At 40.0% G+C, this 21,573-nt stretch overlaps 1 protein-coding gene across 1 annotated transcript in view; it reads right to left on the bottom strand.

Annotated features, from left to right (window-relative positions):
- Window positions 1-21,573, bottom strand: part of LOC131685868 (nephrin) — a 548,850-nt gene that overhangs the window by 234,806 nt on the left and 292,471 nt on the right. The window contains exon 3 of the mRNA XM_058969878.1: window positions 3,896-4,037. Within this exon, the coding sequence (XP_058825861.1) occupies window positions 3,896-4,037 (142 nt within the window). The remainder of the gene's footprint in view (window positions 1-3,895; window positions 4,038-21,573) is intronic.

Below are 21,573 nucleotides of genomic sequence, written 5' to 3'. Positions count from 1 at the left end.
CACATGATCAAAATAGAAATTTTCTTTAGACTGATATGAACACTGAAGAAGACTATAAGTAATAGTTGAAATAGTAGTATCTGATTGATGATGAAAAGCAATTATGTGAATTATGCCTATCGTCCATAATGCCTAATGTACTTATGCCTAACGTATGTATGCGCATCCTAAAAAATGCTACATACGAACAGAGCCGCAGCGTGCGGTTGGCCGGGTTGGCCCCCGCCAAGGACGCCAACCTTAGGGGGGCGTTGAAATCCTGATCTGCTTTACATAATAAGTGAGGATAAATGTTAAAATAAGACAAACTAAATTTTTGTTCGAAAATCGAACTGAATAAGAAAGCCAATGTAATGTTGCACAACACGAAAATCTGAACTGCAAAGACTTCGAATTAAAAAAATGTTTACTCATTTTCATAGATTTGTGGACATGAGTAATGAAGCAGCCCCTTTCTTAAAGCTGTAGCAAAGATAGTGAAGTAAGCTATGCCAATAATAAACGAGAAGACAACCCTACGGCGTACCGTGAGAATTGAAGCCGGGAAGAGAAATTTTAAGCTTTTGTAAGGAATCTCATCTGCCTATAATTTATGGAAGCAGTAAATGATGTCCCCACATGGGGATCATCAGAATCACACTCCTCAGCCAAGAGAGCATAATAATTTGTCGTGGTGAGTGGCGTAGCTCTTGCTTCAGATTCCTCGGACGCTGTTTGTACACGTGGCATGGTTATGTGCTATCTTCTGCCAAAAGTTTAAGGGACACGAGTTTGAAAGTATTTTGTCCCGTCCAGTGAGATTGCCATTCAAAATCTTTGCTCGTTAGATCCCGTGCTACAGTAGATCCACGCTTGACAAACTGGAATCGGCGATTGCACCGTCGATCTCAACGTTGTGAGCGGGCATGTAGATAGGCTTATCGCTTGCAATGTAATTTGCTTGCTTTAGCTTGCTATCGAGAAAACTGCAACGATGGGTATTTCTGCCTCAGTTCTTGAGAAATTAAGAATATTTAAAAATATTCAAAAGTACGCATTCGACTTTTGAAAATTCAAAGAGTCCTTGAAGTGTTTTCACTGGTGAACATTTTTACAATTTGACTGTTAAACGTGACCCCCCAAATTATGTCTGATTGAGCTGAAATTTTGCATAGAGAATTTTTTCAAGGTGCTAATGATTTCGAAGTGTGTCTAGTTATAAAATTCAATGGTAATTTTCCTTCCATGCAAATTATTGGCATCCTAGTATACAATCTCTTGAATTAATGCTCCTTCCATTGCCTCCAACTATTTAGCGTCATCTGATGTCATGAATATACAGATTTGTTACTGGAATTTACATGAAATGAGCGACAGTCAAACACGAACGAACGTCGGTCAAATCTTTTGGAAATCGGGGTTTTCTGTATTTTTACAGTCTTGCAAGCATCGGAAATAAATATACCGAACGGCTGGCGAACGAACAAATATTCAAATAAAGTCTACGAATTGTTGTGTGATAGAAACGGGTTGAATTCCCTAATAAATCGTCAACTCAACAAACTGATCTACACATCCAGGGCTGGCAGATAGCATGGGGAGAATGGGTATTACTACTCACTCAAAAATAACCCACTCGAAATATTGGACCTATTCACAAATTTGAAATCTGCTACGCATGTATCTCGGGCACACATTTGAAAACATCGATGTAGGGTAGACGTGCCCTTATTCATCCCATTAGTAATGATGTCACACTATTTCGCCGATAACTCGGCTTACACTGCTTGGATTGCGCTTAAATAGGTATCAACATCTTTGCTTCGTTCTTAAGAAGCGGATCAATAAAAAAATCTGGCTTTGAAAATGTAAAATACTCGCGTTAGTACGAAGCGAAAAGTTGAGTACAACGCACCCGTATTCCTCCTTCTATTTGAGTTAATGCGTTGAATAGAGATAGCAGACACTCTAATTAATGTGTTCAAATGGGTAGGATGAATAGAGGTGCTAAGATGAATTAGGGCACAGTGACCCTACCATAATTCCATTTGCACAAACACAAGTGATTTAATGTAAATGTAATGCAAGCGTGTCTATTGCGAAAATGAGAAAAAACCCTTTTCTATTACCTTCACACTATGCTTACTACCCACTCGGGCTGAAAGTGTGACTCCGGCCCTGTACACATCCAGTCTTACGGAACGATCCTCTGTTCGTCGCCTTCAAGTACCTAGCGTCAACTTATTTTCCAAAGTCTTCCGAAAAAATGCTGAATCCGTAACCTTTAAACACCTGACTTTGATTGATATTAGAAACAAATGTTCATCGAACTTATACAGTGATGCTATTCTCGTCTGTTGGCGCGTAAAACGCCTTTCTCGTTCACGCGAAATGTCGAGAACACTCTTAGTAGTCCATGCTCTTCGTGCATTCACACTCGCGTGTGCTCTTCAACGCATTTCTCGCTTGCGAGATAACACAGCACACTAGCATTCGCGAGAAAAGCTTCCTGGATTTGCTCTACATACTAGATGAAAGCGGTGTTTACAAAACGACGAATTGATGAGACCTTCATTGGAACGATTTGCGGCATCAACAACAAAAGTCCTCAAACTTTTGTTTTGCTTCATCTCCTTCATTCAGAATAACCAAGACGTTAAGGTAATTGATTTGGCGTTCGAGATTCAAATTCTTAATTGACATCAAAATAAATTTTTCACCGAAAATATTCAAACTAATATAAAACCGACAAATAAACATATTTTATATAAAAGAAAATAGTCTAAAATGTAGCGTTCTACTTCGCTCCGGTTTTCTATATGATATTACTCAACAATCTATTTTTTTTTTTCGCTGAAAATGCAGACTGGCACGACTGTCCTAAAATCCCCATATTCTTTACCTAACTAAAATTACAAATTCCTGGGCTTCCCAGCCATAGCCCAGTGTTTCAATGTGTAATGACGGTAATGGTTTTACACAAAACTACTAAATATTTTTCAAGCAAATATTGCAAAAAATAATTGAATGAATTCATTCCCTACAACGGAAGTAATTAATATTCAAAATCATTCATTTCTTTGTCTAAAGTTTTCGCATTAGAGCTCCTAAACTGAAACGTTAGAGGTATTCTAGTTCAAAAGTATACTGACTTCATTTTCTTTGTACGAAATGAATATAGTCGTACGGTGAGTGTTGGGCCAACACAATTTCCATGTATTTATCTCATTGCTTATGCAAGCACAGAAATCCCGCACATTTCTACCGTGCAATAATAAATTCATCGAAAAACTTTATTATCCATAGATCTACCGGCCAATCCGTATGTCACTCGCGCCCGCAAATGTCAACCACTTAACCCAGCGATCCTACTTGGCATTCAGCTATAGCGCAACGGTGAACTCAAAAACTATCTCCACTTTGCTTGAGTTAATTTGCATTGCTCTCGAGACCTTTCTCGTTATTAAAATGCTCTTCTTGAACTCTGCATGTTTAAAAGCGCAAAACGAAGAAGGAAAAATCCATCCAGTCGAGGGAATATTAATGCGAACTTCAACCATTGATTTGGACTGGATATTTAACACGGAGTTTCTCAACTTTTAATTAATCCATTTCGTAGTGAAGTAAAGAATCATTTTTTTTTCAGACCGGGTGTGAGCAAACAGATCCGGAAGCGGCGATGTCAATGGGAAAAGCGTGGCTTCACTGCCACCTGGTGTTTTAGCGGTTAGAAGGATTTTTCTCCGAAAAGAAGGATGAGATGAAAAATGGTAGATAAGTGGCCACTTCAGAGCAAACCAGTAGGCTAGCGGGAGATGGAGAAGGTTGAAACATTATGGCAAACAGACAAACAACTGTGATTTCCCTAGCAACGAGCTCGTTGTCTGTCTGGCTGGCTGACCCGGTGTGTACTTACGAGTAAATGGGCTTGCTGTTGCCTTCCTTATACCAGATGACCAGGGTCACCTTGTCGGTCATCATCATCATCGTGATCGGCAGCAGATCGCACGGCAGCGATACGTCCAGTCCGACAGCTGTTTGTACTTCAAATAGTGGACCTGAAAAGGCAGGGGAAAGAGAAGATTGAAAAAGAGATTAAAGAAAAAAGTATGAAGTTGGAGATTGAGGGGAAAAGTTTTCCCGCATCGTGCTAATCACTCGATTTGAATAAATCATTCCTTTTTAAACTTCCCGTTCAAAGTTCCGATCGATCAATAATTCGCTTCCATTATGCAAAATTATGTGGAAATTTACTTTTCCCCTCGTTTCGAAAGCAAAACATCTCATCAATTTCCAGAATCAAGGTGAAAACTTCTTCCATTTGCGTTTGAGTTCAATAAATCCTAATCAATTACCCGCTGGTTCAACCATGAAAAGACACTGTTTTTCGACTTTCCAGCGTAATACACAAACATTTGTGAAAGCAATCAATTTGCAGCGACTTCTCCTCCCTCCGGATATTTAAGATCGACTCACAGAGCGCTAGGCTGATTAATGACACCCACGAAAAAGTTGTCTCTCCCTCGCCCTCATCCAACGGGATGCCACCCGTTGTAAGTAGGCCGGAGCAAAAAAAAAAAACAGTAAGACAATTTAATCATCTTAAGTTTTTCACGCAGCATCCCGTCCCGTGACGACATCCGCAGCTGATCTGTGAAACACGGCATTCGGGGTCACCTTTCATCACACTTGGCTGGCTGGAGCGGGAAAAACAAACGTGATGAGTTTCCATTTCCTGTGCGGGCCCCGGGATGATGCAGATGATGATGATGATGATGATGGCACTTTCACCGTATGGTTTGGTAGTTACCTTTCGGTTCAACACATTTATTGCTTTACACCAAAGAGAAAAGGGAGCGATCTGAGGACGACCCCGGAGTGAGATTTCCGGCGCTGTGAATGTGCGCGCTTTCGCGCTAGCTAGAAGTTTTGTTTAGTTATAGTTTTTTTCGCTGTCGACCTTTGGTGGCTCAAGCAGCGAAAAATCGAAATACTCGACCGTCAAGGTGTTGAAATATTAGTTAATTTTTCATGGGTTCTTCCGCCGGTGGCGGTTGTTTTGGCCCTTTACAATTCCGGTCCGAATAGTGGTTCTTTGTGGGAGTTAGGTGTGTATTTGAGCAATAAAAGTGATTAATGTAGTAAACAGTGTGAAATATGATACATTTTGTATTCACGTTTTATGCGCGGCAGATTTAGGGATCTTCGAGACTGCCATCCAACCGAGTCCGACAGGGAGGGTTTAGTAGCCAAACCACAACTATGAAAGCGTTTTTAGTCTGTATATTTTAGACAAATATCTAAAAAATGCAGCAAATGTGTCATTGAACCTTGAGTCAGATAAATTATTGCACGAGGGGATTACTTGCGCATTTAAAAAAAAATTAAAATGCATTTTGTGTAAATGGAAAAGGATTCATGAAAACACTCTCATGTCCCATTGAAGATGACTGAAAAATCCAAAAGTAAACGCGAAACAAACAATTACATATTGATATGAACTATAGTTAAATCTTATCTGGATCGTGGTTCTAAAATAAACTTCCAATGAGAAAATAATCCAATATAACTGGATGTTAGTAGAATTTTGTACACGAAATGTTTTATATTTAACATGAATATCCTTCTTCGTTGCATCACTTTGCGGTGGCTGTAAATAGAATATTTTCAACATTTGGTCGATGTTAAGTCAGACCGGACTAAGTCGCAAGGTCTTAAAAAATGAGATAATGACATCACTGGATAAAGAATTTCTTCAGCTACATCTGACTTTTGTCAGATTTTAAAAATGTTATAACAAGCGATAATTTTTATTTGTATCTATACTTGTATTTATCACCTCGCTGCTTAAAGATCTAGCAAAGATCTTGCGGTTGGCTAGGCTCTTTTTGGAGGACTCTTCTGCAGCTCGAAGATCAACTCGCCTTTCTAAGTGAGCCTTGTTTTAACAACGTTCCCTCCCAACTTCTTCAGCTCCGAATGCCCTCTCACTGTCTTAAGAAGATATTTTATCGTTTGGTTCGATGATCAGTGCATTGCCCTTGTACCTCTTCAGAGGAGGTTGGCTGTTGTTCCTTCTTCTCATGTTCCTTATCATTTTCTTCCTTTCTTGCTGCGCCTTTCCACGATGTGCAAACCACGGCCTTTCCCAACGTTCTGGTGATGGCTGATTTATTCCAGACTGAGTTGCTTTCTGATTCACTCAGGATCAACAGTACCCCCTGCCTAATCCCGCCATATCCTAGCAAGACTCTATCCCTGTATAAAACGTGGTTCGCGAACCCGATGATTACTACACCCCTAGGCAGGTTATGCCTCAGTACGCCATTATACATCCCGTTCCAGAGCGTTGGACTTAGGATAAAACCTAGTGAGACTCCTAACGAAATTCTAACCGTTTACTGCGCCCTGTTTGTCTCGTAGTCAGGAATGCCTATCTCCCCCCGTTACCCTTCAATCGATTGTGCCTTCTTCGCAGGTTTTCGACGGTTGAGAAGTTCTAGTGTCTGACAAGCAGAGCCTTGACAGTAAAATGTTCTGGGGGTCTGTCAGGCAGACCTCTGTCAGACTGTCTTTCATTAGAATTCGATCACTGTGCACTTTTTCGGATTTATACACACGTGGTTTTTGTTACACCACCATCAGCGAAGGTTTCATGCTGCTTTGGAAAAAAATTGAAATCCAGAATTGAACGCATGCAACGAAATATGTTGAAATCGTTTGTATAGGATCGGAGAGGAATTTTCAGCACTAAATACACGTCTTTGAAGTAAAGCAGAAACATCGACGGTCCCAAGTAGCTTCCCTGCGCTATTCTTGATGTAGAAACAAGTACCTGGCGATTTCCAATGCCAACTATTATCTCTCGATCTGAGAGCTGGGATCAAAACAACTGGAGAAACTACCGTTGATTTCAAATTTCTCCTTTCCATCGATTGTTATATGAAAAACGACGGATAGGTTGGTGTAAATCATATCAGTTTGAGCACGACATTCCATACACCCTGTTATGCAGGATGCTAGACTTGGTAGGTTAGTCGTTGTTTAGGTTGGGTTGGAAACATGGTCGCGGATTTCCAGTAGGACAAAAAATTACACTGGTAAGCAAACTCAAGAAGAAGCAGTGTCACCAAAACGTCGATGTGTCCTCTCAGAGGCACCAAAGGGAATTCTTCGGGTCCCGGATTGAAAGACGATTTCAGCCGATAAGAAGCTCTGCTAATCATCGTTTCATTGACATTGATAGCAACAAGAGTTTGGAATCGGTTCAATTTGTTCGACTGACAAATTTTATTGTAAATGGACTACAGCTTATGCACATGCTACGCACATACATTCATACATAATTTCTCTTTTCAATTTCTATTTAAGAGATGGAAGTTTTAAAAGAGAAATAGCGAGACACTATTGAGAGATTGAAAAAGACATCGGATGGTACAATCGGGTGATTCAAGTATATTATGCATTGTTTTTCGTACTCTACTTGAGGGTAAGTTTACGTTACATTTTTGGTTGCTATCGGTCGTAACTGCGATCTGGGTTGAATAAAGCGAAATCTCAATACAAGAAAATATTTTAGGCTTACAGCAGAAAAACCAGGACAAAGCAAGCGTTTTCGTTGACTTCCCATTTCATATTCTTTCAGTCATCTTCATCTGAAATATCTGAAATTTCATCTTCTTTCAGTCTGTCACACTGGTGTCTTGTGCCAAGGTTTCGTATTTTTCGTAGAGAATTTGATAAAATAGCAAAGAAAGTATTTATTTCGATTACGTGTGTCTCCTATTGAATTTGTTTTGTATAAACCGAGCTGGTGCTGCAATTAGTTTTCGATACATTCTGGGGTAAAATATCCGACCTCATTAACAAATCTATTGTAGGTATTACATTCTAGTATGTTAAACAATTGTACGATAAATTTGTTTAGAAATATGTTCGAATTAAATAATAACCGAAGATTCAACGCAAGTATGACCTAAAATTGTTTATGAAACTAATCAATGTTTCGAAGCAGTTGAGGGAGTTCGTGATAATGTAAAGGTTTTTTTAAATTTACCCTTTGCTCGTCGACAGATTGAAAGAAAGAATAAAAAGGTCTATTCTTTCAATTGGCCGTTGGTGCGAAGAAGCTCACGAGGCTTCCTATAAAGAAGTTCGGAGATATAGAAGGGATAACTCGAGGAAATTATCACGTGTATTAACGAATATATTTTCACTAGATTAATGATAGCTTCCGACCCTGTTATATCCATTTTGAAGCGTGAGCGAGTGAGTGATAAATTAGAATATCCGCAGGTAGTACAAGACTTACTAACTTGTTGTTTTTTGTTTATTAAGACCCTTTAAACGCAAAGCGTTCATTCAAGTCCTTAAATTGATAATTATTATTACAAATAAGGTTATATAACTATTCATATCAGTATACATAGTGTTTTCACTTATCTGTTGTTGCTTGGGCGAATATCATATATCCATCGAGACGTGAACTGATATGAAGGCGGCGACTGTGATAACTTCCAGCCTTCTCACAGCCACCATCGTGGAGTTTCTGATCGTGGTGTTCATTCCCATCAGCCACTATACCCGAGCAGAAGAAAATATCTTCAGAATATTAAATTCAGGTATATTGTACCCAATGCTTAACCCCCACAGTAAGGTATTGAGGAGCCTTGCATTAGAGATGGTCGGATTCGGGTTTTTGAACCCGAAATCCGGACCCGACCCGAACCCGACGAGTTTCGGGTTCTGTAAATTTAAGCTTCTTGGGTTCGGGTCGGTTTCCGGGTTTTCAAATTTGAAATTCTCGGGTTCGGGTCTGTTTCCGGGTTTTTGATATTTTGAACTTTCGTGCTCGGGTCGGGTTCGGGTTTTTCAAATTACAAATTATCGGGATCGGGTCGGGTGCGGGTTTTGAACAAAACAACCCAACCATTTCATGACACTGTTTGCGTTTATACACAAAACGCAGTCTTTTTTGTAGTAGTGAATTATACTTCGTGATACGAATGGATGACACATATAACCGTACCAAATGATAGCACCTCTGAATCGCTAGAATTCGTCGCATTTTCTGGTGCTCAAATATTGTATTTTTTCATTCTTGCATAAAATTCCGTCTCTTCAGATTCGCAAGCTGCCTGAATTATTTAATTTTTTAAACGAACATTCATGAGAAAGCATTCAGCAAAACGTGTTTCACGTCTAAAATCTCTTTGCGATTTATTTTTCATGATAATTAGTAATAAACCAAGTCAACAGGAATTTATCGGAAAATATCGGTTAAACTTTCTACAATGGAATATAAATTTCGACAAGTACTTTAAAACCGATACTTAGACCGCGGTGACTTTTTCTCTACGTAAACGGTTTTGTGGGGTACATTCGTACCCCAGAACTAAAATCGCTCTAGTAGTCTAATTTTTATAATTTATATATATATATATATAATTTTTTAAATTTATAATTAAATTGGATAGTTTTATTCTAAAATCATTCGTAAACTAACCTGTTTAAAAATATTCGTGTTTTGGCTATTTAATTAGGTAATATTTCATTTTGTATAGAACAAGTCTTTAAAATACGTCAAAATTCGCTTTTTTCTTCATATTGCTATAACTCCGGTAGTTTCAAATTGATTTTGACCATTTATACGTCGTTGTATAGCTTATCAAATTTCCTTTTGAACAATTTTTTTTTTCAAAATCCGGTCAAAAAGTATATTTATTACGATGCTTTTTTGAAAACCAAACGCCAATACAAACGTCAAAAATACAGCAATATGCAGTAACAGAGATGAAATAGGAAGGCGTCGAAGGAATAGGTAGAGCCGGTGCATTGTACGAGTATATAAAGTAAGTATGTTCCAAAGCCTGGGCAGCAGAAGATAACGATTCGAATGATGCGTCTTGCATACTATATACAAATCATATTCACGAATGTGTTTTGACTCTTTCATCCGCCAAAGCAAAAATTACGATACCGATCCAAACGCATTTTCTAGTTACTTTGCTATAGTGTTTTGTTATATCAAATAACATATATGTACTATTATTCGGAAGAGTTGGAACTAATACAATTTTACACAAGTTTCACGCTTACTATGTATCGATATTTTACTTAAAAAAAAAAGATATAATAATTTTTTTGAATTAAGTACACATGACACAACACTAACGCAAACGGTTTTTTGGGGTACATTTATACCCCAAACAAACTTTAAGCGAGCACTGTTAAGTTGGTCAAATGAAACAAATAGGTTGTACATGCTTTAACGGAAGTTTTAGATTCAAATTGGTTTATGATAAAGATTGCTTGCAATTAAAATAAACTGTAACGGAAAAATAATGATTTGAACTCGCAAACTTGGTGGTACTTTGGTGTCATTGGGGCGGCTCAAATTTAAAAAGATAAATTAGATACTCAATCATAGATCGTCCTAACGCTAATGATGGGACATCAAGAACACGTCAGAAAATCTTGATTGATACCCTTCGATACAGGTTTGATCGTTCCAACCAGTAACGTGGGTGACGTCATGTAAACTGTCGAATACGAATTGCCGATTGCCATAGCTTAATTTAATACATGTAACAAATTATATGAAACTGCCTTGCAGGAATGGTTTCTGATAAAAAAAATTATAAATTTTGATTAAGTACGACGGGGAAGGTTGTTGAAAACTGTGACCATTAAGCTTTCTGTTTCCCCATGAGTTAGCGGCCGATTTAACTTAATTTCCGGTTAAGATATCGACGATTTATATGTTTCTCAGAACATTACAAATTCGAATTCAATAATAGTACATAAATATAAATGTGGATTCTACTCGGCAGTGATATGTTTTGCAATATGCAGATATAACTCAGTGTGTATGGTGCTACATTTTAAATTTTCGGGTTCGGGTCGGGTCGGGTATTCAAATTTTAAAATTCTCGGGTCGGGTCGGATTCGGGTTTTACAAAATTTTCATACTCGGGTACGGGTCGGGTTCGGGTTTTTAAGTTTTAAAATGTTCGGGCTCGGGTCGGGTTGGGTTTTTCAAATTTTATAATTTCGGGCTCGGGTCGGGTTCGGGTTTTTAAATTTTTACGCTAGTCTTTAGGAAGTTGATCAGAGCCTTTTCTCTTTCGCGATCGTTTTTAAGAATTTCTTGCAATGAACCTTAAATTCCTATTACGGCAGTCCTGTAGGATGTGCCTTACTTGTAATGCCGTTCCACAGGTTGTACACAAGGGATCACTACGGTCAAATACATGCTGATGCGAAAGTCGAGTGTGGCCAATTCTTAGCCGAGTAATGGCTTTCTTCTTTTGTCTGGTTCTATAACGAGTCCATGTGGTAGTATCCGCCTTAATTTTCCTGAGCTGATTGTTGCGCAGGGTTCACCATTATTCTTTCCATTTGCAATATATCCGTCCAACTACTTCATTCCAAACATCATCTGCGGATACGGGAATTGCCTCTGGTTTCAGCCTGGGAGCATTTTTCGCGGCGCTGTCTACTAACTCATTGCCGGGGATTTCTTTATGTCCTGGTATCCAACATAGAGAAGTATTTTGATCCAATGACAAGTGTTTTTCGATAAACTGTATCCATGGGTGGGTTGAGTTCCCATTTTCTATAGCGGTCATGAAAGCTGTCTAATGACTTGCATGATTGCATATGCTTCTGCTGAAAAGGTTGAGCTTTCGACAGGTAGTCCGAGCTCGTCCGTCGTGTTGTTCCAAATAATACCCGCCCCTACCTTTCTGCCATTTTTGGATCTATCCGTAAAAATGTGGTCGGCTGCAACAAAATTTTCCAGTTGTAGTTTTCGAGTTATTGCACGAGCTGCAGAAAATGTTAGGTTTTTGTCCTCCGGCCTGCCTAAGCTTCCTGCACATGCGAGGCCTCTCTGAGGATTTGTGATCGATTTAGTTTTGTTTCAATTCTTGGGATTGTGTACTCTAGCATATCTCTTGCAATCTCCTCTGCACGTTCTATGCAAGTGGCGTTCGTGAAGCCTTTATCTGATGCTATGGCATTGATTAGATGGCTCCCAAAACTTGTATTCTAGAGGGTGTACTCCGTTAATGGGCATTATACTCGCAATAGGACTGGTTGTGAAAGCCCCGCATGCGATGCGAATAGCTTTGTTGTGACACGGTTCAAGGTTTTTCAGTTGCGTAGGCGATGCTCCACAGAACCCGAATATATGTTCAGTAGTGTTTTTGGATGTTCTCCTACCTGGTTTCCAGAAATTGTCGGGAGAATGTTAATTCTAAGTTCTATTTCGTTTTAAAAGTTCGAAATTTGTGCGTGCCAATTAAGTCGCTTTTCGAAAATAATTCCTAGTATCCTTTGAGTGCTGACTCCAGAAAATGCTTCGGATCCGATTGTTAGGGGTGCGATATTTACGTGGGACGTGTTTGCGGTATAGGTGCATGAATGTTGATTTTTCATGAGAGATCCGAAAACCTGTTTTACTCTCCTATTTGCTTAGATATTCGAGTGTTCGTTGCAGCATTCTACGAACTCGAATGTTTTCTGGCGGTGAAGATTAGTATGGTATCATCAGCGTAGATTAGTATTTTTATTTGCTTTGGTATATTTCGGAAAAGTGATTTAATAGCTATAAGAAATAGAGCAAAGCTAATTACTGAACCTTGTGGGACACCGTTTTTTTTGTTTATACTCTTCACTTTCGGAGCCGTACAGTATAACACGGAAGCATCGATTCTCCAAAAGGTTGGTTATATAGCGAACCAGGTTCCCTCCGAATCTCCATTTTATAAGCGTATCTCGTAACATCATACGCTTTGGAGATATCTAGAGATACAACTTCAGCATGGTATTTATTCCGTGTTGATGTTTTTAGGAAACCTTCGAGGGTCGTCAAATGATCATTGATTGATTTGTCTTTTCTGAACGCATATTGTCGACTGTCTAATAATCCTCCCATCTATAATGTTGATACCAGCCTATAATTACCCATCCTTTCCATAGATTTACTCAGACAACTTGTGAGCCTTATAGGTAGATGACTAGCTGGAAGCTTCAAAAGTGGGACTAAAAACGATAATCTCCATTGATCTGGGAATTCATCACCTTCCCAAATTTGACTGAATGCGGTTAGAAGTGATCGTTTGGCGTGGAGAGGCCCTGGACTTGAACCTTCCACTGAGTCGAATACTCGCAAGAGCTCATGAAGCGTGAACGGTTTGTTATATAATTCTGTTTTTTCGTGTTGGATAACTGATGGATCGGGATTCCGTTTTAAGTTTTGTGTTAAAAAAGTAGGCGGGGTAGGACGCGTTAGGTGAAACGTATTCATAATGCTGAGCCAGAGCCTGTACATTATTTTTTTTATTCATTTCGTTTATTTGATAGGCACAAATGCGTTAGCTTGGCGGTGCCAAATTCTTTTGTTTTTACATTTTGGATATTTTAAAACTAGGAGATTATAATGTTGAAATATTTTTTTTATAAAAGAGAAAAATTCTACAGCTATCTTAAGACTAGAAATAAGATTCTATATACAAGAGAGGGCAAAAGGCAAAAGATTTTTTTATGAAAAATTTTAAAACAAGGAATTCAATAGTAATAGCTTTTAATAAAATTTACAGTTATCTTGAAACTAACAATATATTTTGGTACACAAAAGGGGGAACAAATATTTATGAAAAATTTCACAGGTGTTTTAAAACTAGGGATACAATTCTATTTACAAGATGGGGGATAATAGTTTTAACAAAGAGGTAAAATTACAACTATCTTAAAACTAGGAATACGGAATACAAATTTTGGAGACTTATGCTTGGTCAAGATATTCAGAGGGGGCTTATTTCCAAAATCGGTGTAGAAGCAGTTATATCAAGGACAGGGGAGAGAAGGCGTAGATGGTGACCGGGAGAAAAGACCAAAACTTGCAACTTTCGGGCAAACGGGAGATTAGCGAAACAAATTAGCGCTTCAGTCTAGTAGGTCGGATTGGCGGATGGTATTCTTCGGACCCGCGGGGAATCCGTCAAAAGTCATCGGACTTCGAGTCGCTCTCGCTTCAGTTTCCTTAGTGGTAAGGGCGACGGCGGTTACATAGTGGCAGTCTAGAGCTGATCGGTTCCACATGGCAGGAGGAAACTTATAAAAACGAGAAATAAAAAGCGAGGGGCTAAATTGCGATATTTAGCGTTTTTATGAAGGTATAAATAAGGGACATATAGGGGAAATCACGAATTGCCAGCATATCTCAGACTGGGACATTGGGTGGTCTACCTCGGGCCCGAAGGGAATCCTTTAACTGAGACCTGGCGTCCAAATACCCGGCGCATACCCAGACAACGTGCTCGATGTCGTGATAGCCCTCGTCACAAGCGTACAGACTACTCTCCGCAAGCCCAATACGCCGCAAATGTGCATCTAAGGTGTAGTGGTTGGACATAAGTCGGGACATTACACGAATAAAATCCCGACCCACATCCATCCCCCTTAACCAAGGCTTCGTTGATACCTTTGGGATAATGGAATGTAGCCACCTTCCCAGTTCACCATTGCTCCATGATGTTTGCCAGCTGTTGAGTGTCCTCTGACGACAAATACTAAAAAATTCGTTGAAGCAGATTGGTCTTTCGTATATGTCACCATTTAATGCGCCCACCTTTGCTAATGAGTCGGCCTTTTCATTGCCCGGGATAGAACAATGAGAGACCCAAATAAAGGTAATTTGATAAGATTTTTCAGATAACGTACACAAGGACTCCCGTATCTTCCCCAGGAAATATGGGAATTGCTTTTTGGGCTTCATCGCACGAAGAGCCTCGATGGAGCTGAGGCTGTCCGAAATGATGAAGTAGTGATCTGTGGGCAGAGTGTCGATGATCCCAAGGGTGTACTGAATTGCAGCTAACTCTGCGACGTAAACTGAAGCGGGATCATTGAGCTTGAATGAAGCGGTGATAGTATTGTTGAAGATACCGAAGCCAGTGGACCCATCGAGATTTGATCCGTCAGTGTAGAACATTTTGTCACAGTCGACTTCTCGGAATTTATTATAAAATATATTGGGGATCACTTGAGGGCGTATATGGTCCGGGATTCCACGAATCTCTTCCTTCATGGATGTGTCAAAGAATACAGTAGAATCAGAAGTATCTAGGAAACGAACACGGTTGGGAGTATATGAAGAAGGATTAATGCTCTGTGCCATGTAGTCGAAGTACAAGGCCATAAATCGGGTTTGAGAATTAAGCTCGACGAGCCTCTCGAAGTTTTCAATCACCAACAGGTTCAAAATGTCGCATCGGACGAGCAATCGATATGAGAGTTCCCAAAATCTATTTTTTAGCGGGAGAACGCCCGCCAGCACGTTGAGACTCATCGTATGGGTCGAGTGCATGCAACCCAAGGCAATGCGCAAGCAACGATACTGGATTCTCTCCAGTTTAATGAAGTGTATGTTCGCAGCGGAGCGGAAACAGAAACACCCGTACTCCATCACCGACAATATCGTTGTTTGGTACAACCTGATCAGGTCTCCTGGGTGGGCACCCCACCATGTTCCAGTTATTGTCCGGAGAAAATTGATCCTTTGTTGGCATTTCTGTTTCAGATACCTAATGTGACATCCCCAGGTACCTTTAGAGTCGAACCAGACCCCGAGATATTTAAATGTAAAGACCTGATTGATCGTTTCACCCATTAATAGAAGCTGGAGTTGCGCCGGCTCGCGCTTCCTAGAAGAGACAACCAATTCAGTTTTCTCCGTGGAGAACTCGATACCCAGCTGGAGAGCCCAAGCAGACAAATTGTCCGAGGTATTTTGTAATAGTCCTTGCAAGTCGGCAGCTTTGGGCCCTGTAACAGAGACCACCCCGTCGTCTGCAAGTTGTCTTAGCGTGCATGAATTGGCAAGACAATCGTCAATGTCATTCACGTAAAAATTGTAGAGCCCTGGGGAAGACCCATGTAGCTACATCGTGATGTTGCTAAATCGCCATGCGAACAGTGCATGTGCTTTTCAGACAACAGGTTTAGCAAAAAGTTATTTAAAATTGGCGAAAGACCATGCTGGTGCAGCTTCTCTGACAGAATGTTGATAGAAACTGAGTCAAAAGCCCCCTTAATATCCAAGAAGACTGATGCCATCTGCTCTTTGTTAGCATAGGCCATTTGGATTTCTGTAGAAAGCAACGCAAGGCAATCGTTCGTCCCTTTGCCTTTGCGGAAGCCTAATTGTGTATCTGACAGTAAGCCATTTGCTTCAACCCAATTGTCGAGGCGAAACAAGATCATTTTCTCGAACAACTTCCGAATACAGGACAGCATTGCAATCGGCCGATACGAGTTGTGGTCGGAGGCTGGTTTTCCTGGTTTTTGGATGGCGATGACCTTCACTTGCCTCCAGTCATGAGAGACAATGTTACCCTCAAGAAAAGTTCAGCAAGCGCCTTTTTGGAGTGTCAGGCAGATTCTTCGGCAAGTGGAATTTGATTCTGTCTAACCCTGGGGCGTTATTGTTGCATGATAAGTGAGCAAGTGAGAACTCCACCATCGAAAATGGTGTTTCGTTTGCGGTATCTTGAGGGGACGCGGCGCGGCACGTTTTCTGTACCGGGACAGAGTCCGGACAGATCTTCTTGGCGAAAGCGAATATCCAACGGTTTGAATATTCCACGTTCTCGTTGGTACTGTTTCGGTTACGCATACGTCGAGCTGTACCCCAAAGAGTGCTCATCGCTGTTTCTCTCGTTAACCCGTCGACGAACCGGCGCCAATAACTGCGTTTTTGGCTTTCATTAGACTCTTCATTCGCCTTTCTAACGACGCGTACTGTAGATAGCTAGCGGGTAACCCTTCTTCCCGGAAGGCCTTATATGCAGTGAACTTTTCCGTGTACAGCTCTGAGCACTCTTTATCCCACCACAGGGTGGGAGACCGTCCATGGGTATTCGCGCTGGGTACTGGTTTAGTATGAACTTGATTCGCACTGTCGAGAATCAAGCCAGCCAAAAACCTGTACTCTTCCTCCGGACGAAGTTCTTCAGTGGATTCGATTTTAACGGATATTGCGGTCGCGTAACTCTTCCAATCAATGTTACGTGTGAGGTCATACGAGATATTGATTGTTTTCCATGGACCGTTAGCAATTGAAATCTCGATAGACAAATGATCGCTACCGTGGGGATCAGAGATCACCTTCAACCTGCAAACTAACTGTAGCGATGTCGAGCATAGTGATAGTGGTGCAGGAATCCGCGTCATTTCTCCCGTGTTTAAGATGGTCATGTTGAAATTGTCGGCTGTCATGAAGACAGCCCCATACCGAACCGTGCGAGTTAAAGTCTCCCAGAACTAGCTGCTGTGCCGGTAAGGATTCCGTAATATTACAAAGAATTCGGTGCTCTACCGAGGCTCTAGGAGGAATGTAGATGGAAGCAATGCAAAGGTCTTACCTTTGATTAGAACTTGACAAGCGACAATTTCAATGCCTGGTGTCGAAGGGAGGTTAATTCGGTTGAAAGAATAGCACTTTTTGATCCCCAAAAGTACTCCTCCGTAAGGGTTTTCTCAATCCAGACGAATTATATTAAAGTTTACATAATGCGAAAACATCACATTTTAAACTGTTTGCACTATAGGGAGAAAACGTATTAGAATGCTTTTAAGAGGATCAGTAACATTGAAAGCTGTGAAAATTAGGTCCACTATGTCAGAAAATTTCATTAGTCCCTTACTGGATTGAGTATCTGTTTGAAAAAAGGGGAATACAATAGCTTGCATTCCAGAATTCTCACCTGTTGAAGTGAAGGGTCCTTAAAGCAGACAACCCCGTACTTCAACAGGTCTTCGCACTTCAGAACCGGTTCGGCGACGACCCCATCGATCTCCACTGCCCTACAAGGCACATACACCCTGAAATGCTTCGTAAAACGCTCGTTGCGAGCAATCTGGTTTGCCCGGTCGAGGTTATTTACTATAACGTGTATCTTATTAGCTCGAACACGTGTTATCTGAGCCACGGACGGGTAGTTAGTAGTCAGCTCCCGTGAGATCTCTAGAATATTAGGCGGTTTCGTGTTGGGCTGGAAATACACCACCCAGGGTCCATTTGAACTGGCTGGGTACCTATGTTTTAATGAGATACAGGGTGCTCGATGACATTGTTTTTATCTCCGCGGAGCGAACATACTTTTATCCATAAAGTGTTTATTGGTATTTCTTGGTTGATGTCCTTCAAAAAGTTCTGATTCAGTTCGAGACTTCCACATAATATGATGAGCTAACATCAACTTTTGGCAGTTTCGGTGCTTGATGAAATCACGACAAAAAATTGCCAGCAGCACAACTTTAGGAATAAATCAAAACATAAACATAAGTTTTGTTGCCACAGTAATTGAAATATTCGATCATAGCATATGCAGATGCCAGTTACGTCTATGTTCAGAATTCGATTAAAATTGGATAGATTTGTTGCAACATTTTCGAAAATCCTCAAGAAAAACTGCGTTTAATAGAAAATTGTTGGCCGATTCGAGTATTTTTGAGTACCTCGGAAAGAAGAATGATTATGTTGAACTATAGATTTAAGCTTTTCTTGCAGTAATCATTTACATTTATTCTGCATCAAGAAAAGATAGTTGAGAAATTGAATTTCATAAAAGTAATTTATTGTAATACGCCCTCCATTTTTTAAGATGTTCTCCCATGGGCCACTTATTATCAGTTTGACTCAAAATTTAGCGTAGTTTCAAGTTAAATAAGCCTCATCTTGCGCATTTTTGCGCCAAATTCCCATATTGGAGACCATGCGAAAAATTAGTGATTTTAGCTTGTTTTGGAAAACCATTACTGCTATCAGATGTGATTGTTTATTATTATTGAGGTGCATATTAACGCTTCAACGACCACCGCCTTCAAATGGGTTTACATCAAAATAGTCGAAAAAACGGAATTTTAAAACTGATAGCAGAAACGAATTCAGTGACCCAAAATTAGTTATAACTAAAGTTATTTTTAGCAACATTCACCAATTTTTAAAATTTTGTCACAACTTTTATGTGCACTGTAGTACCTAATTTGCGTAAAAAGTGTAACTCATAAAAACTTAGTATCGTAAGGATGCATTTCATCAACTATCCATACAACCAATAAAATTGCTTCCACCGCTTCCTTCAGACCAGTTATGAAGTCGTTTCTGTAGTTGGTCAGCAGCAACAATGAAACAAAATTCGACGTTACCATCAAGCCAAATCAGCTGAATCCATACCAATTCATGCCGCTTATTGAAACATACCATACGCTACCAGTGCTAGAACGTAACCAAGCTGACGCAAGTCCTAAGTGGATCGGAAACTAACTTTGTATGACCATCATCAATAGCCCTGCGGTCACTAAACTGTTCGATTGTTGACTATGAATATATGGAAAGCCACCGTATCCACCACCGCCAACCGAATCGCAAAGTCAGTCCAACCAGCAACAGTTTTGACCCGGCGGCAATAGAATGTTGGAACGGGCGGCCTGGAATACCGTCTCGTCCCGTATTTATATGAAGCTCTAAAAGTAGATGCTTGAGTACTCCGGAAAAGGGCACTTTCGTTCGATATTTATCGTTTCACTGTTGGTCAGCTATCCTGCGCGATACGGCTTCAACTTCAGCCGACAGATGAAAGATTACCGACCACTGTGGGTCGATTCGTTCGCTCGCCACTGAGTGACTGACATCTGCTGATGCGACAAATGTTTGACTTTCCGATAAATTAACCTCCACTCGAAAGCCCGGTTGCTTGTCACCGGATCGGGTCGAAATTCGAGGGTGATGTTTCACGCACTAGGCTCGTGCGCCCGGACATCATCGGTGACCCATCGAGGTAGGCTGTGAAATTTTTCTCTTGAATCAGCTAAATTTTCGGCAATCCATTGCCTGCCCTGCCTGCTTGGTTGCGCTGTTCATTGGAAGCAAGGAACGATTCCAGTCGAACGATTTAATTAAAGTGATTCGCTGGCGTTTGGATCTTAGTGGTATACGTGTGTGTGTGTGCGTGTATGGGTGGGGCGAGGTGCGTGCGTGAGCTCGTGGGTGGCGTAAGCTGGACCGTTGTCGACTTTTGAGATTGATGTGAAATATTGAGTCGGCGCCATTCGCAGCAAGGTTACAAAAAATGGGATCGGTTTCGGACTATTCCTTTGTGAGTCAGAGCGATGCGGCCCTTGTCGTGGGAATTATGGATGGATGGAATGGTTGGACCTTTTTTTCTGCACCACATCAAAATTTAATAGTTATGGAATTTTTAATTTGAATACCTTTCTGCTCTAGTTAGGTGGATTAGATGTTTTTCGACTTTTTCAGTCCCAAATTTCAACACTATTAGTAGGTTTGGTTTTGAAAGACTGCTTTTAGACGATCGTGAAGAGACTTTTATAGGTTGAATGGTATTCAGTTATAGAGCAGTTTCTTCGAATTGAAGCTTGTGTTTTGAATTGGATATGTGTCAAGGTAGCATCCAAGCTACTTTGCTATTTATACTGTAGATTCAATTTAATGAACACTCCCATTCAACGAGTGCCCGGCCGATTTGAGAAATATTGCGCCAACATTGCGCCATCATTGCGATGTGGGTGATATGTTGCTTCAAGAAAATTATAATTAAAAGGTGTCTCTCATCAAAATGCTGAAAAAATCGTTTTTTGCGCAAAAAATAAGATGGACAAATATCCTGTCATATTATGTAAAATGCACCTCAATCAAACTAAGTAAGGTTTATTTAATGGAAAAACAGATCGAAACATGAAAGAATGAAAGAGAAGAAATGCGGTGATAACATAGAAGGCTGAAATTCAAACGAAGCCTGATTCGAATCCTGCCACGGGACCAGTTTTTTCACATAATTTCTTTCGTTTTTCTGTTTCATGTTTAAATCAAGTATGGTAATAATGTGATAAGAAGAATATTTTTTCAAGCCAAATAAGTAATTTTTTTAATTTCTTGGAAAGTTACTAAATAAAGTTTAAGTTTTTATTTATTTTCGCCAATTTCTTCCGGTTCGGAATGTTTAAAAACCATCCAAGCATTGCCTGAACATTGAAAGACATTAGATCGTGAAATATGTTAATTTATGTTAATGTTTAAAAACCATCCAAGCATTGCCTGAACATTGAAAGACATTAGATCGTGAAATATGTTAATTTCTAATCACACAATTACGGTTTTAATAACTCCCTTTTGCATCCCACATTAACGGTAAGTGCAATAAGTTCTAAAATATGTGTTTTACTCAAATCATTTGACATTGCTCGTCAAAATCGGCAGACAATTAGTTTAGATGTAAAATACTCCATAGATATGGACAAAGCCAAGGGTGCCAACCTTAGGCCCTAAGGCTTAGGGAGCACTGAAATCTTGATCTGCTTTATATAAAAAGTAAGGATAAATGTTAAAATAATTCAAACTAATTTTTTGTTGGAAAATCGAACTGAAAATGAAAGCCAATGTAAACATCAAAGAAACGCACAACTGAGACTGCACCAAAGGTTTCAAAAGATTACCCAGCGGTCCTGTCAGTCTCATGCAGATTTATTCATAATATATGGTGTTGTTCTTAAAAGAATAGTAGATAA

The sequence above is a fragment of the Topomyia yanbarensis genome, chromosome 2, assembly GCF_030247195.1.
Source record: "Topomyia yanbarensis strain Yona2022 chromosome 2, ASM3024719v1, whole genome shotgun sequence".
NCBI classification, from domain to species: Eukaryota; Metazoa; Arthropoda; class Insecta; order Diptera; family Culicidae; genus Topomyia; species Topomyia yanbarensis.
The sequence above is the reverse complement of the archived record's forward strand: the minus strand, read 5'-3'. Positions and strand labels throughout refer to the sequence as shown.